The sequence below is a fragment of the Gorilla gorilla genome, chromosome 5 (assembly GCF_029281585.2).
Source record: "Gorilla gorilla gorilla isolate KB3781 chromosome 5, NHGRI_mGorGor1-v2.1_pri, whole genome shotgun sequence".
NCBI lineage: Eukaryota > Metazoa > Chordata > Mammalia > Primates > Hominidae > Gorilla > Gorilla gorilla.
The window spans coordinates 107,446,508-107,461,989 of record NC_073229.2 but is presented as its reverse complement, the minus strand read 5'-3'; the positions used below and the strand labels follow the sequence as shown (position 1 = coordinate 107,461,989).

Genomic DNA, 15,482 nt, shown 5'->3' with positions numbered 1-15,482 from the left:
GTGAACGGTTCTGTCTTGCTGGCATTCCAGGTACCACTGGGGTATGGAAAAATGCTCCTGCAGCTAGCTCGGTGTCTGCCCAAATGACCACCCAGTTTTGTGCTTGAAACCCAGGGCTGTTGTGGTGTAAGCACCCAAGGGAATCTCCTGGTCTGTGGGTTGTAAAGACCATGGGGAAAAGTGTTGTATCTGAGCCAGAGTGCATGGTCGCTCAGGGCAGGGTCCCTCACCGCTTCCCTTGGCTAGGGGAGGGAGTTCCCTAACCCCCTGCGCTTCCTGGGTGCAGTGACGCCCCACCCTGCTTCTCCTTGCCCTCTGTGGGCTGTACCCACTGTCTAACCCGTCCCAATGAGATGAACCGGGTACCTCAATTGGAAATGCAGAAATCACCCACCTTCTGCATTGGTCTTGCTGGGAGCTGCAGACCGGAGCTGTTCTATTTGGTCGTCTTACCTGGGAATCAATAATTTTTTAACTTTCTGATTTACTTCAAAATCTCTATCTTGTTCATAAATCTTTGTAATTGACTACATTGTAGTCAGACTTCTTTATGGTATATACTTTAATTATTAACGTGGGAAAGGAGGGAGAAAAGAGAAGGGGAAATGTAACATTTTTTTCTCAATTGTGTAATTTTTCTAATTCACATTTTAGAAGTCTAAATATATTCTAGACATGGAGAAAGTGTTTTAATTCTGGCAGCCATTAGTAGCACATTGGCACTTCAACTTCAGCTGCTCAGAAGCCTGCCAGTAATTGTTTAAAGTTTTTATGCCTTAAGGAACAGCTGCACTATACAGCGGCACTTGGTTTCAGATTTTACATTTCATCTGAAATATATTTATATGATATAACTTGTTAACTTTCAGCTAGCTGGAAATCCTTAACTCTTCTTATGCAATACATTATAAGTAAGATATATTGGCCAAACCAAGACAATTTCACAACGACAGAGAGTGCCATTACTAATTACAACAGGACAACAAGTGTGAAGAACTGGGCTATAATTTCTATTGCCTGTAAGTAAACTCCTTTTCAGATTATTCTTAACATCTGAAGGTTTAACCTTCTTAACATCACCCTCTCAGTGGCTTAAAACAATTACTGTTTTATTAATGTTTATGATTCTGTTGGCTGGCAGTTTGGATTGGAATGGCTAGGAAGGCTAGGATGCCTGGCACAGCTGGACCTTTCTCCACATCAGTTCTCATTCTTCAGAAATTGGTCACATTCCACATACAAAATATGCTTATCACCATCCTAGGATTTCAAAAGTTTCATCCCACTAGTAGCAGCAGGTCCAAAGTTCAAGATATTGTCATCTAAATCTGGTCTAGATGCAAATGAGGTTTCTTGGGTTTTGCTCCTTGGTGGAACTCATTTCTGTGTTTCCCACATGTCTAACATACAGCGGTGAGGCAGGGACAGAATAACCACCATCAACATTCTCATTCATAGCTGGAGGAGTAGGAATCATATGGCTCTAAATGGTACATAGCAATTCTGAAATCTAACTGGACACATGTTGCCAGGCCACCTACATGGGGAATAGAAGGGAATATTCTTTGAATAGGGCCCATTCAGTTTCCTCAGGGTGGTTCTGTAGTTCATTGTTCTTTTTTGGGCTTTTGGTTTTGCCTTCTGGGTTCTTGGCTCTGTCCTCTGAGATATCCGTCCTCTTTCATAAGAAATGATCTGTATTAGCAGCTGAATAACTTTCTCAGTCTGCTTCCTGACTACAGAAAATTGGGGACCCAGAGAATTATTTTCATTTGAAGTGTCTCTGTCTTAATAATCCAAGATAGTACCATACCCTTAAAAACTCTTTAGGCCTTCTCTGTATCAGATTATACTCTACTCAATTTGACAGAGGCTCCATTCACAATTCTTTCAAAATAGTCCTCCTTCCTATGTTGGCTGGCATGTCAGAGTGCTGTGGGACCAGTTCCTTTTTTTTTTTTTTCTATTTTTTTATTTTTTATTTTTATTTTTATTTAATTTTATTTTTTTATTATTATACTTTAAGTTTTAGGGTACATGTGCACATTGTGCAGGTTAGTTACATACGTATACATGTGCCATGCTGGTGCACTGCACCCACTAACTTGTCATCTAGCATTAGGTATATCTCCCAATGCTATCCCTCCCCCCTCCCCCCACCCCACAACAGTCCCCAGAGTGTGATGTTCCCCGTCCTGTATCCATGTGTTCTCATTGTTCAATTCCCACCTGTGAGTGAGAATATGCGGTGTTTGGTTTTTTGTTCTTGCGATAGTTTACTGAGAATGATGATTTCCAATTTCATCCATATCCCTACAAAGGACATGAACTCATCATTTTTATGGCTGCATAGTATTCCATGGTGTATATGTGCCACATTTTCTTAATCCAGTCTATCATTGTTGGACATTTGGGTTGGTTCCAAGTCTTTGCTATTGTGAATAATGCCACAATAAACATACGTGTGCATGTGTCTTTATAGCAGCATGATTTATAGTCCTTTGGGTATATACCCAGTAATGGGATGGCTGGGTCAAATGGTATTTCCAGTTCTAGATCCCTGAGGAATCGCCACACTGACTTCCACAATGGTTGAACTAGTTTACAGTGCCACCAACAGTGTAAAAGTGTTCCTATTTTTCCACATCCTCTCCAGCACCTGTTGTTTCCTGACTTTTTAATGATTGCCATTCTAACTGGTGTGAGATGGTATCTCATTGTGGTTTTGATTTGCATTTCTCTGATGGCCAGTGATGATGAGCATTTTTTCATGTGTTTTTTGGCTGCATAAATGTCTTCTTTTGAGAAGTGTCTGTTCATGTCCTTCGCCCACTTTTTGATGGGGTTGTTTGTTTTTTTCTTGTAAATTTGTTTGAGTTCATTGTAGATTGTGGATATTAGCCCTTTGTCAGATGAGTAGGTTGCGAAAATTTTCTCCCATGTTGTAGGTTGCCTGTTCACTCTGATGGTAGTTTCTTTTGCTGTGCAGAAGCTCTTTAGTTTAATTAGATCCCATTTGTCAATTTTGTCTTTTGTTGCCATTGCTTTTGGTGTTTTAGACATGAAGTCCTTGCCCATGCCTATGTCCTGAATGGTAATGCCTAGGTTTTCTTCTAGGGTTTTTATGGTTTTAGGTCTAACGTTTAAATCTTTAATCCATCTTGAATTGATTTTTGTGTAAGGTGTAAGGACGGGATCCAGTTTCAGCTTTCTACATATGGCTAGCCAGTTTTCCCAGCACCATTTATTAAATAGGGAATCCTTTCCCCATTGCTTGTTTTTCTCAGGTTTGTCAAAGATCAGATAGTTGTAGATATGCGGCGTTATTTCTGAGGGCTCTGTTCTGTTCCATTGATCTATATCTCTGTTTTGGTACCAGTACCATGCTGTTTTGGTTACTGTAGCCTTGTAGTATAGTTTGAAGTCAGGTAGTGTGATGCCTCCAGCTTTGTTCTTTTGGCTTAGGATTGACTTGGCGATGTGGGCTTTTTTTTTGGTTCCATATGAACTTTAAAGTAGTTTTTTCCAATTCTGTGAAGAAAGGCATTGGTAGCTTGATGGGGATGACATTGAATCTGTAAATTACCTTGGGCAGTATGGCCATTTTCACGATATTGATTCTTCCTACCCATGAGCAAGGGCAATTAGGCAGGAGAAGGAAATAAAGGGTATTCAGTTAGGAAAAGAGGAAGTCAAATTTTCCCTGTTTGCAGATGACATGATTGTATATCTAGAAAACCCCATTTGTCTCAGCCCAAAATCTCCTTAAGCTGATAAGCAACTTCAGCAAAGTCTCAGGATACAGAATCAATGTGCAAAAATCACAAGCATTCCTATACACCGACAACAGACAGAGAGCCAAATCATGAGTGAACTCCCATTCACAATTACTTCAAAGAGAATAAAATACCTAGTAATCCAACTTACAAGGGATGGGAAGGACCTCTTCAAGGAGAACTACAAACCACTGCTCAAGGAAATAAAAGAGGATACAAACAAATGGAAGACCAGTTCCTTTTGTCTAGTCAAGCTGATCTATTAGTCTTCACTTTAAATCATTCAGAGATTTCTTAAAAAGTTATTAAAACCACACACTTAATTTGATCTTTGAAGACCTTATTTTGCTATGCACATCTTTTACCAGCAAGTCCTGTGTCCTCTATATTCCTTCAATTTTGCTCACAAACTGAACATTTTCTTCCCTAGCTCTTCTCTGTTTTAGACTTTATTATATAGTCACAAGAAGCCAAGTCAGCATTCTGCCTGGAAATCTCATTAGCCAGATTCACAAATTCATTATTTTAATTTTCTCTATTCTAGGTTACTGAAGGTGTCACTTTGGTCTTTTTTTTTTATTTTTATTTTTTGCAGGTTGTTCCCAATTTAAGTCTTTTTGAGTTTCTTTCAGCAATATTTTGTAGTTTCCAGTGTGCAGGTCTTACACATGTTTTCTTAAATATGTCCCTAAGAATTTTGCATTTTGGGCTGGTATTATAAATGGAGTTGTATATTTTATTGCATTTTTAACTGTCCATTGCAAGTGTATAGAGGTACAATTGATTTGTGTATATTTACTTTATAAACTGTGATTGTGTTAAATTCATGTATTTTTTTCTACTGGGATTTTTTTTGGTAGATTTCTTAGTATTTTCTATGTACACAATTATATGTGTACAAATAAAGTTTTGCTTCTTTTTTTTTAATCTATATTTCTTTCTTTTTCTTGCCTTATTGTAATAGCTAGGGTGTCCAGTATAGTGTAGAGGAGAAGTGATGAAGGTAAATATTCTTGTCTTGTTCCCTATCGTAAGTGAAGAGCACTCAGTTTTTCACTGCTAAATATGCTATCAGCTGTGGGATTTTCATAGATGTCCTTTATTGCGTTAAGGAAGTTCCCTTCTGCTTCTAGTTTACTGAGAGCTTTTGTTATGAATGGGTATGTTATATTTAAATTATATCTCAATTTCAAAACTGATTTAATAAAAGTGATATTACATATTATATATACCAAAATTTACACAGGGCAACATTCTCAGATATATCAGTTTAAGAAACAACTTAAACTGTGTAAAGTTAAAAAATTTAAGAAAACACTAGTAAAGGCTAAAAAATTTATTTTAAAGTCTGTTAACTATCATAGTAAAGGTAAAGTAAAACCATTGTTTGATAATTTTGCTTTCGGAAGTGGAAAATTAAGAAAGGAATTGCTATCTTTCCATTCCTTAAGCTAATATTTCAAAACTAAATGTTATTTCTCTGTGCGATTACCTTTGTCTGTAAAATCTGAATTGCACTTTTCTAATTAACACAAATGAAATATTTTATTTTTTTCTTTTCCTCAGAATAATCTAGAATGTTTTTAACATTTAGGAATTATTTTTCTTTCTTATTTATTTATTTACTTATTTTTATTGCAACAGAGTCTCCTTCTGTTGCCCAGGCTGGAGTGCAGTGGTGCGATCTTGGTTCACTGCAACCTCCACCTCCCAGGTTCAAGTGATTCTTCTGCTTCACGCTCCCAAATAGCTGGGACTACAGATGCACACCACCACACCCAGCTAATTTTTGTACTTTTGTAGAGACAGGGTTTCACTGTTGTTACCCAGGGTGGTCTTGATCTCCTGACCTCGTGATCCGCCTGCCTCAGCCTCCCAAAGTGTTGAGATTACAGGCGTGAGCCACTGCTCCTGACCAGAAATTATTTTTCTTATTTGGTGTATAAATACTACAGGTATATTCTATGTAACATTAAGTAATTACCCTGTAGGTTAATTCTGAATCAGTATGGTAAGATTTTATTTCTATTTTTATCCGTTTTATACAGATGAAGAAACTGAAGCTCAATAAATGATTTGGTTATAGTTATTTCTATTTTTATGATAACTTTTTTTAATAGGAGTTACTTAAAGATCCACTCTACATTGGACTACGGCAGAGAAGAGTAAGAGGTTCTAAATATGATGAGTTTTTGGACGAATTCATGGAGGCAGTTTCTTCCAAGTATGTATCTTTATTTTACCTATATTTTAGTCAGTAACAATAACATAACAGACTATTAAAAAATCCAAGATTTATGCAATATGGTTTAATAATTAGAAGTAATTTGAATGAAAAATGCATATATCCTATCTATTTCCTCATAACTGTTAATGGACAAATGATAATATCATGTGTCTATCCAGAAAAGATTATTTCTGTTGCTGTCCCTGAATATACTTTTTTTTTTTTACAAGAATCTTTAGAACCTGCGGCTGTTGAAATGCATGATTATGGTAAAGGAGGCAGTGACCAGTGACTAAATTACCTGCAAACCTTTTTACATTTATTGACAATCTGTACTTTCTGGTTGATGATAAAATCTGATCTTCAGTCATCTTTGTGGCTGGTATTTGACTCTCTTATGGTCAACCACCAGCCACAAAGGAAAAGCAGAAAAAGAGGTGGGGATTGAGCATGAGTTGGTACAGTCCACAGGGGTCCAGAATGGAGCAAGGACAGGGCATTCCATCATGATCCATGCATCTCTGATTAAATCTATAATATTTGATTAAAATACAGTGCTATATAGGTTGAGAGTCTCTTATCCAAATCACCCGAGACCATTAGTGTTTATGCAGATTTTGAAATATTTGCATATATATATAATGAGATGGTACCCATATCTACACATGAAATTTATTTATGTTTCATGTAAATCATATACACATAGCCTAAAGGTAATTTTATGCAAAAGTTTAAATAATTTTGTGTGTAAAACAAAGTTTATGTACATCGAACCATCAGAAGCAAAGATGTCACTGTCTCAGCTACCCATGTGGACAATGTATGGTTGTTTGGCATCACCATTATCCCTGATTCTGAATTTTATATGCTAGCAATAAGCAATCATTTTTTGCACTTATCATGCATAAATCCTTAACAGTATAAAACATAATATACCATTAATACAATGAAAAAAATAATGTGTTCGGGGTAACTGGTGGCATCATATCAGCGCTCAAAACGTTTCAGATTTTGGAGCATTTTGGATTTTGGATTTTTGGATTAGAGATGCTCAACCTGTATCTTTTTAAGTTAGCATTTGATTGTGGGCCAGATGCTATTGTAAATTTTTCCATTTTTTTTTTCAGAAAAGAGACTCCCACCATAATTTAGTAATATATTCTAAGAGAATTTTATCACACTGACAGTCATCCCTTGGTTACTGTGTAGCCACAGAAACCACATACTATTTAAAAACACATATGTTGCCTTGGTTTTTCTTAGAAATAAAGTCATCACTAGAATTAACTCTAACTAGAGATGCACTTCTGGTTTGTTTTTATTATAATGTTTATTTTTAAGAAGTTTTATCCAACAGCAGAAAGTGCTTTCATCAGTTTGCACAACATTTAGAATGCATTGAACCTCTCATTACTCAAGGATTTAATGCTGGGTACATTTGCCAATTAGTATGGACTACATTTTAGACCCACATGTTTGATTTATTTATTGTAATTATTTGACCTATTTCATTAAACTATACTTATTTACAGAAATAGTTGAGAAACTCTGCAGTTTGTTTGAGATCACATAATACAGTTAATTTCTAATAGTTTTTCATACTTAAAGTGCCTTATCTTGTGAAACGCTCATGTAAGGTTTTGAAATTATCCAACTTTCTCAGTAGCAACATTAATCAAGAGATTGTACAGATAATACTGTAAGGCTATATAAGAGGAAAGGAAATGCAGTCTGGAATAAAGTCTATCTAAATAAGACAACTTTAACAAACAGACGCTGCTAACAAGTTAGGTGCACTTAAATGCTGATGAAATAAGGGGAGAAGGAGTTTTTATTATTGGGAATCAATGAAAAGTTTTGGGAAAAAATGAGATATGAGCAAATTTTGAATATTTTGTATCAATCCAGAATCAAGAAAACTGTTTTTTTTTTTAAATGTGGAATTGAGGAGTTACCTAAGTTCTTTGTAAGGAAATAGGGATTGACAAGTGTAAACAATAATTTTAAATGTAGATAGCACCTATGAATCAGGGGTTGTACTTCCAGAGAAAAATGCCAAAGACTAAAAAAATACTTTCAGTCATAACAGTGTTTCAGGAAAATGACCGAGATGTGAAACCTAACACTACCCGATTAAATTGGGAAGTTGTAGTGAAGATAAACCCAAGATTATTTTAAAAAGAAACATAACTTAAATTCAAAGTGGGAAATGATTGTTACAGGTTACCTAGACATCAGACTCTGAGATAGAGTTTATTAAGGAGTACCCTTGGGCCAGGCACAGTGGCTCACACCTGTAATCCCAGCACTTTGGAAGGCCGAGGCAAGCAGATCACGTGAGGCCAGGATTTGGAGACCAGCCTGGCCAGCATGGCGAAACCCTGTCTCTACTAAAAAATACAAAAGCATTAGCCAGGTATGGTGGTGTATGCCTGTAATCCTAGCTACTCAGAGGCTGAGAGACAAGAATTGCCTGAACCTGGGAGGCGGAGGTTGCAGTTAGCAAAGATCACACCACCCCGCACTCCAGCCTGGGCAACAGAGCAAGACTCTTTCTTAAAAAAATAAAAAAAAAAGGAGTACCCTTGGGATAAACCTCTTTGGAGGAGAGGACATAGTACAAAGGTTATACTGCAACATGGACCCACCGATAGCCATGGATAACTTAGTTGGGATTACCCCTGCCTGCTGTTTAGATACTTACATGGACACTAATTTCTGCCCATCAACCTCCCCCTCTTTCTCCTTCAATGCCCATCAACCTCCCCCTCTTTCTCCATCAATGCTATGTTGGTTTTTTTTATTTGCCATCTTGGCAGGTTTAGGGTAGAGCAGCTTCAAATTCTTCCTCTCGGTCTTCTCCACAATGAGAGCTCTTCACTCACAGGCTGAGGATTTGATATGGGTCTTGTGGCACTTACCAAGTCTGTCTTTTCTGATTACACATCTAGGGTCTGAGGAATCACCACTAGGTGGGTCTGTGGTCACAGTGGACCTATTATGAGCCAGAACTTGGCTGGGGCTCCATTTATTACTGGCTCCTGTATGCCTCTACTCTAACAGGGAGAGGGGAACAGTGTTTTGATGCTTCAAGTCTACAGGTATCAGTGTCAACTGTGTGCTCATTAGCTCTCAGACATTTGAATAGTCCTTCTCTAGTGCATAGTTACTTGGGTAAAGGGCTGTAGTTCCCTGTGGATAAAGATTAGGGGGGATTATTACCCTGTATTCTTGTCATGGTGTTATAAGGTTCTTTCTTCTGGGAACTAGGCCTCTTCTTCAGTTTATGGGTTCTGGGTCTAAAAATTAACTCAGGTTTGGAAGCTGAGCAAGAGATTGTGACTTCATTGGGGCAGCTACACTCAACTTTGTGGTCATTCATCTTTGGTTTCTTTTGATAGTAAATATTGAGTAGTAGCTTTGTTAGCTCTCTGTTTTGCCTCTAGGGATGCAAGATTCCATTAATTATCTCAAAAACATTTTGTGGGTTAGCCACACACACCCCACTTTTGCCACTCTTATGATAATTGTGTCCATCTGGCTTCTGATGGTTAAGCATTCTCACCTGGTCTTAGCATCCTTATTGCTATCAGTCAGGCTGGTTATATATCATCCTTTTCTTCTGTGACTCCTGACCTTCAGGGGAGAACCACCACTGAAATTTTTAGTAATGTTGATGTCTTCTCATTGGCATATTCCTTATGGCTTTGGGAAATGGTGTGTTTTCTGGGCCTTCCTGTGGAATATATTCATCTTATGGATTTTCTGGCTTTTACATGTGTCTATATACCAGACTGCCCAGTTCTCTGAGCCTCGCAATCCCCTCTTCTGCCATTTGCCACAGCATTCCTGGCATTTCAGTCATATTAGTATCAGCCATTAATTTGTCCATGTTTCTAGGAACCATCCTAGCAATGAGTTTGCACCATCTTCTGGGATTCTTGCCACATGTTAAATCCTGTCTCAGGAGAGTGCCTGCAAATCAGTAAGCTCTCCCTTTTCTTAGGTTCCAGCCCTTTTAATCAAACACCCTCAGAATTTAATTCTACATGTATTCTCCTGGCTAATACAAATACTGGTCTTGTGGCTCCTTTGGGGTAAAGTCTCTTTCTTCCTTTATCAACTCTAGTATGTCCCAGATAAGTTATATTGTGATAAAACCTTAATTATTGGCCCAGGGATCTGGAGGGGAGGCAGAGGTAGATGGTAGTTAAGGGGCACATGTTAATTTATGGGGGTGAAATCTCTACCCTTATCATCCCAAGAAAGAAGGGGAAGGCCACTTTGTGAGATGCGAAAGCTCTGGGGGAATCTGGGGATTCAGGATTTTGACAGACATCAAACCAGACATCCCATTCCATGTGGCAAATTCCCATTCTTTTGTAACTAGGATTCTGACTTAGCAGATCTGCTTTCCTTGAGTTTGGGAGCTTGAATATTCTGATGATTAAGCCCTGTTTCTGGACATAAGCTTTCTCTACCCAGCAGCTACAGAAGCTGAGAACATCTTTGTATCTACAAAGGAGGGCCTCTGGCTTTCTTGTTGGCAATTACTTTCTCTGAGCTTTTTGTGTTTTTTTTCCCATTGTCCTTATAGTTACTCTACTTCTCTCATATTTCTCAAACATCTGAAATATCATTCTAGCTAAGATGTTCCCTTCCCAACATCTCAGCTCACCTCTGGTGAGTTTTAATAGTTGGACTGCTACCTTGGACCGGGCGTGTGCTCCATCTTCTACCAGTGGTGGGGTCCTCATTACCACTGCGGCAGTGAGTTAACCAGTGCCAAAGCCCCATCTTATTACCAGCTTTCTCAGACTATTCCAAGATTAGGTTACCTGGGAGGCACATTCGGAAATGAAGTTTAGTGTTTAAGAGGTTTGTAAGAAGTGCCCTTGAGATTAAACTCTGTGGAAGAAATAACAAAGGAAGCAGGAATGGGCAGAGGGAGAAGTTGAGCTGCCTGCAGGCACAATGACAGCTTTCCCTGATCCCGTGGGGAACTCTGAAGCTACAGTGGCTTTTCAGAGTTGTTACCAGTTGGGCTGAGATGGTCAAGGCTTTATATTCCTGCATCAATTAGTCACTGGATGTGGGTCACTCTGGGGAAGAGCATAGATCGTGGTCTGTGGTGAAAGGACTCTTTGCAGCTGAGGCAACCCCCAGGACAACAGTGCGGGATCCGAGGGGCATATCATGATATTCAGCATAATTACTCAATTCAGAAAGTATTGATTAATTAGCTTGGATATTAATTAGCATCTCCAGTGGAGTAGCACAAATCCATTTCCTAGTACTGGCCTGTTCAACAAATTTATCAGTTGGGCCTAGTAATTCTACATCTGAGTATATAGGTTAAGAAAATACTTTAAAATAAGAATATAGGTAAAGGAAAAATTTGAAGCCCAACATAAAGAATTTCTTCTCTTTGCTTCCAGGATAGCACACTCCCCTTGCTTTCCTTCTACCTCACTGATTGTTCCTTTGTAGTTTTCCTCAGCTTATTCCTTTTCATCTTCCCCACTCCCTGCCACCTGTATACATTAGAATGCTTCAGGGCTTGAAGCTTGAAACTTTTCTTTTTGCTATTAATCTCCACTTCCTTGGTAATCTCATCAAGTCATACATCTTTATATTTGTGACTCCCAAATCTTTATCTCTAACCTGTACCTCTTCTCTGAACTTCAGAATCATGTGGTAAAACTCCTACTTGACATTTATACTCAGATCTGTAATAGACATAGCATATGTGACATGTCCAGACTTGGACTCCCAATCTCCCACTCACTCCCAGCCCTGCTCCTGTTGCAGCCTTTCCCATCTCAGTAAATGACAACCCCATTCTTCCTCTTCCTGTGACTAAAAATGTTGGAATTACCACTTTGTACCCAGGCCACCTACAAAACTTAGTAGCTTTAACTTCAGAATGTATCCAGAATCTAACCTTTTCTCATTGCCAGTATCATTACTTCTCTTAACTGAACCTCTTTTACCTGGATTATTGTAACAATTTTTTAACTGTTAATGAAATTCTGCTTCCTCCTTTATTGCCCTTTAGCCTGAAAATTCTGTTTCACTGCTTCCTCCTTTATTGCCCTTTAGTCTGTCTTCAACACAAAAGCTGTGATGGTTCTGAGGTAATTTCTCTGCTCAAAACCCCAGGAAAGCTTATCATTTTATTCAGAATAAAAACAAATTCTTGCAATAGCGTAAAAGGCCCTGAGACTTCTGGCTTCCTGTTACCTTTCTCACATTATCTCCTCCTAGTTTCCCTCCTTGCCCACTTTGTTGTGGCCTGTTTGCTATTTTTCTAATTCAAACTAGGTCAAAGCTTGTCTTTCTGTCTACTTAACATCCTCACCATACCTGCCTCTGCCCAGTTTTCCACATGACTAGCTCTCTCACCTCCTTTAACATTTCCTCAAATATCCTTTTCTCAATAAGGCCTTCTTTGACCAACCTATGTAAAATTTTACCCTCAGCCCACTTTCCTCTTTTCATACATTTATAAATATCTGACATATTTGATATTTAATTATTTATGTTCTGTCTCTATTCATATACTGTTAAGTTCTATGAAAGCAGGGAGTTTTCTTTTTCCTCCACTGCCATATCCCTAGTTTCTAAAAAGTTATCTAGTATGTGATAAGTACTCAATAAATATTTGTTAAATGAATGGTAGAATTTGATTTGTTTTGTTTATATAGCTTAAAATGAAAAGTATGAATGGAAGAACTTATTAGAATTTCTTTTCATGTGATTTAATTTCAGGAAATATTAAAGCTCTTAAATATGTGTGTTTGTTTTCGTAGTTGTACTTCTTATAGTATCCTTTTATTTTTTACAGAATCAGTTGCCCCTGAAAATTAATAGAAATGTAGAGGCAGCTTCAGCTTTACTGCCTAAAATTCTCTATATTAGAATTTAATTAATGATTATTAACTAAATGAGAACAAAAGCTTTACCTCAAGTAAGCTTTAAAGAACTAATATTAAATTTTTTAAATGGAATAAATAGCTAATATTCAACAAAGACTATATTTAAAAATTTTGTTCTTTTTTATTTTAAATGACAAAAATTAAAAGTTATTGGGAAGCACTAGGAATGGCCACAAACATGGTTATTATACTACACCCTCCTTCAACCTTGGCTGCCATCACAACTTGTTCTGTGATCTGTCACATAAAGTTTAAGAGAAATAATCTTAGTCTGAAGCCATATCATCTGCCATTTGCTGCCAGGTGTGATAATGGGGTTTTCATACAATTATGCTTCTTTGCTGAGTAGTGTTGAACAAAAGTCTTGGCTGTGTGCCTGAAACAGACCAGACTAGTCAGAGATACTATCAAGTTGGTAATAGTCCTTGAGGGTCACTTATCAGATTTCAAGATATATAGCCTGTGAATTATCATGGCCAGATATACTAAATTTATTTCTTTAATTATTAATATCATCTTTTCTAAAGAAGGCATCAAATATGTAAATTAATGTGTGCTCTTCACCCTTATTCAGGGTTGCAGTTAGATAGAGTTTCGCCCAACTCTACACTAAATCCCTGGCTTCCCAACAGGGAAGGGTCTTTTTCTACTGTCCTCTTTCTTTCTCCATTTCTTCTGCAGTTAATTTCATGGCTGACTTTCTGTACTACCTTTTTCTACCTGTTCTAATCATTGCTTTTTATGCCTGATCATTTTTTAGATGACGAGGATATATTTATAACTTACATGATTTTATCTATAAGTCTGTGAGGCTCTTTAGATTCCACCTGTCACTTTGATCAGCATGAGTTACTTTGCTTTTCATAAGAAATTTAATGAAAGCATATGATTATATGGGATTCCACCTGCTATTCTTCCCTGTGGACCCAGGGTGAAATAACCAGGTGAAAAAAATAAAATGCAAAGAATGTCTGTCAATGTGAGAAAAATCAGCAGCATGTTACTAGGGAACATGACTCAAATCAGGTTTCTGACTCAGAATTTTTTTCCATTTTCCCATCCAAAGAAAGATCAGATTCACAATTAACTATAGGCATATTTTCCTTAAAATCCCAACTATTTCTATTTATACCATTCTCTCTACTTTTTTTTTTTCAAGTGAACAAAAATGGTGGGTCATGAAAGAATTAGAAATCTAAAGGTATGCATTATGTGTATGTATGTGTAAAAACATGTGCACTTATATTCCATAATGGATTTAAAGTGGATATATACTTCAGTATTTTGATATTTGATTTGCATCCCTGTCAGTATCCCAGTCCAACCTTGGAGAAGCCAGAACTTTAGCAAGTCAAGTTTACTGTTTCTTTCTGAACATGGTTTACAACTCTTCCTTTTAGATGCTTTTTGTGCCTAATTCCATTTTATTCTAATCAATTGCATTAATTCCACCATTCCTTTAATATGGATATAAATGTTTTACACTGTTTTTGTTCTGGTTACATGAGTCTTATGCATGCATTATTTCATTTAACCCTATTTTCCGTACCAGAATATAAGCTGTGTTAGAAAAAGTACTGTATTATCAAGGGATTGCTTTTTTCTGGCTATCCCATATTATATTTTACCCTACAGTAGGCATAAAATAACTGCTGTTGAAAGCATTGTTTAAGCATTGAGTCTAATGTTCTTGAAACTACAGTGACATATATCTGAAGTAAAGGTAGCTCCCCAACATAAACTAGAGAAAGACACAGTTTTCCAAATAAAGAGTCTCTGCCTATAGTAAAGTAAAGATTTGAGTTTTAATTATATGGATACATTTATGTTTTAGGTTGTAACTTTTATCTAAAGAAAAACATTTTAATAAATTCCTGTTGTATCCATTGTTACCTATCTTTTTCTCTTAGAATTTGTAAACATTGAGATTTATATAGAGAAAGCCCTTAATATTTTATCTGAATTTATTAAAGCTAAATTATTAGATTATTAAAGACAATCATTATGATTTGAAAATTAGATTATTAAAGATAATCATTATGATTTCAAAATAATCTGTATACCATGTTTCTTTTCTGTATCTCTCTCCTTTTTTATTCTCTTAACTTTAATTTAGCAAGATTAAGCCCAGTTTCTTAAAAGCTTGTGTTTCTTATTGTTTTCCATCTATAGTCCCACATATAATAAATTAGAAAATAAGAATGATACATCTGCTCATTGGTAACATAAAAAAAGAAGACTCAATATGATTTCCTGAGTTATAGATCAACCTAAAAACAAAACAAAAAACACTATCAATAGCAATATCTTGTAGGTTAAAATAAGGTCTTTTGTTTATAATATTTTTTCTTGCCATCCTTAATTTATGTGTATTTATAGACAAAGGTAAAGCAGGTATGAACATGTGAAAGCAATTTACTTTTCCTTTTGAAAGACCATCTATGTGGCTGGTTTGGGGAAATCTTATAACAATATTAGAATGAAGTACATATATTTTAATTATTAGAGATTAAAGATGTGGAAAGGAAAAGAATAATTAAA

At 36.7% G+C, this 15,482-nt stretch overlaps 1 protein-coding gene across 1 annotated transcript in view; it reads left to right on the top strand.

Moving 5' to 3' along the window:
• Positions 1–15,482, top strand: part of ME1 (malic enzyme 1) — a 214,144-nt gene that overhangs the window by 103,348 nt on the left and 95,314 nt on the right. The window contains exon 6 of the mRNA XM_031012399.3: positions 5,897–6,000. Coding sequence (XP_030868259.1) covers positions 5,897–6,000 — 104 coding nt within the window. The remainder of the gene's footprint in view (positions 1–5,896; positions 6,001–15,482) is intronic.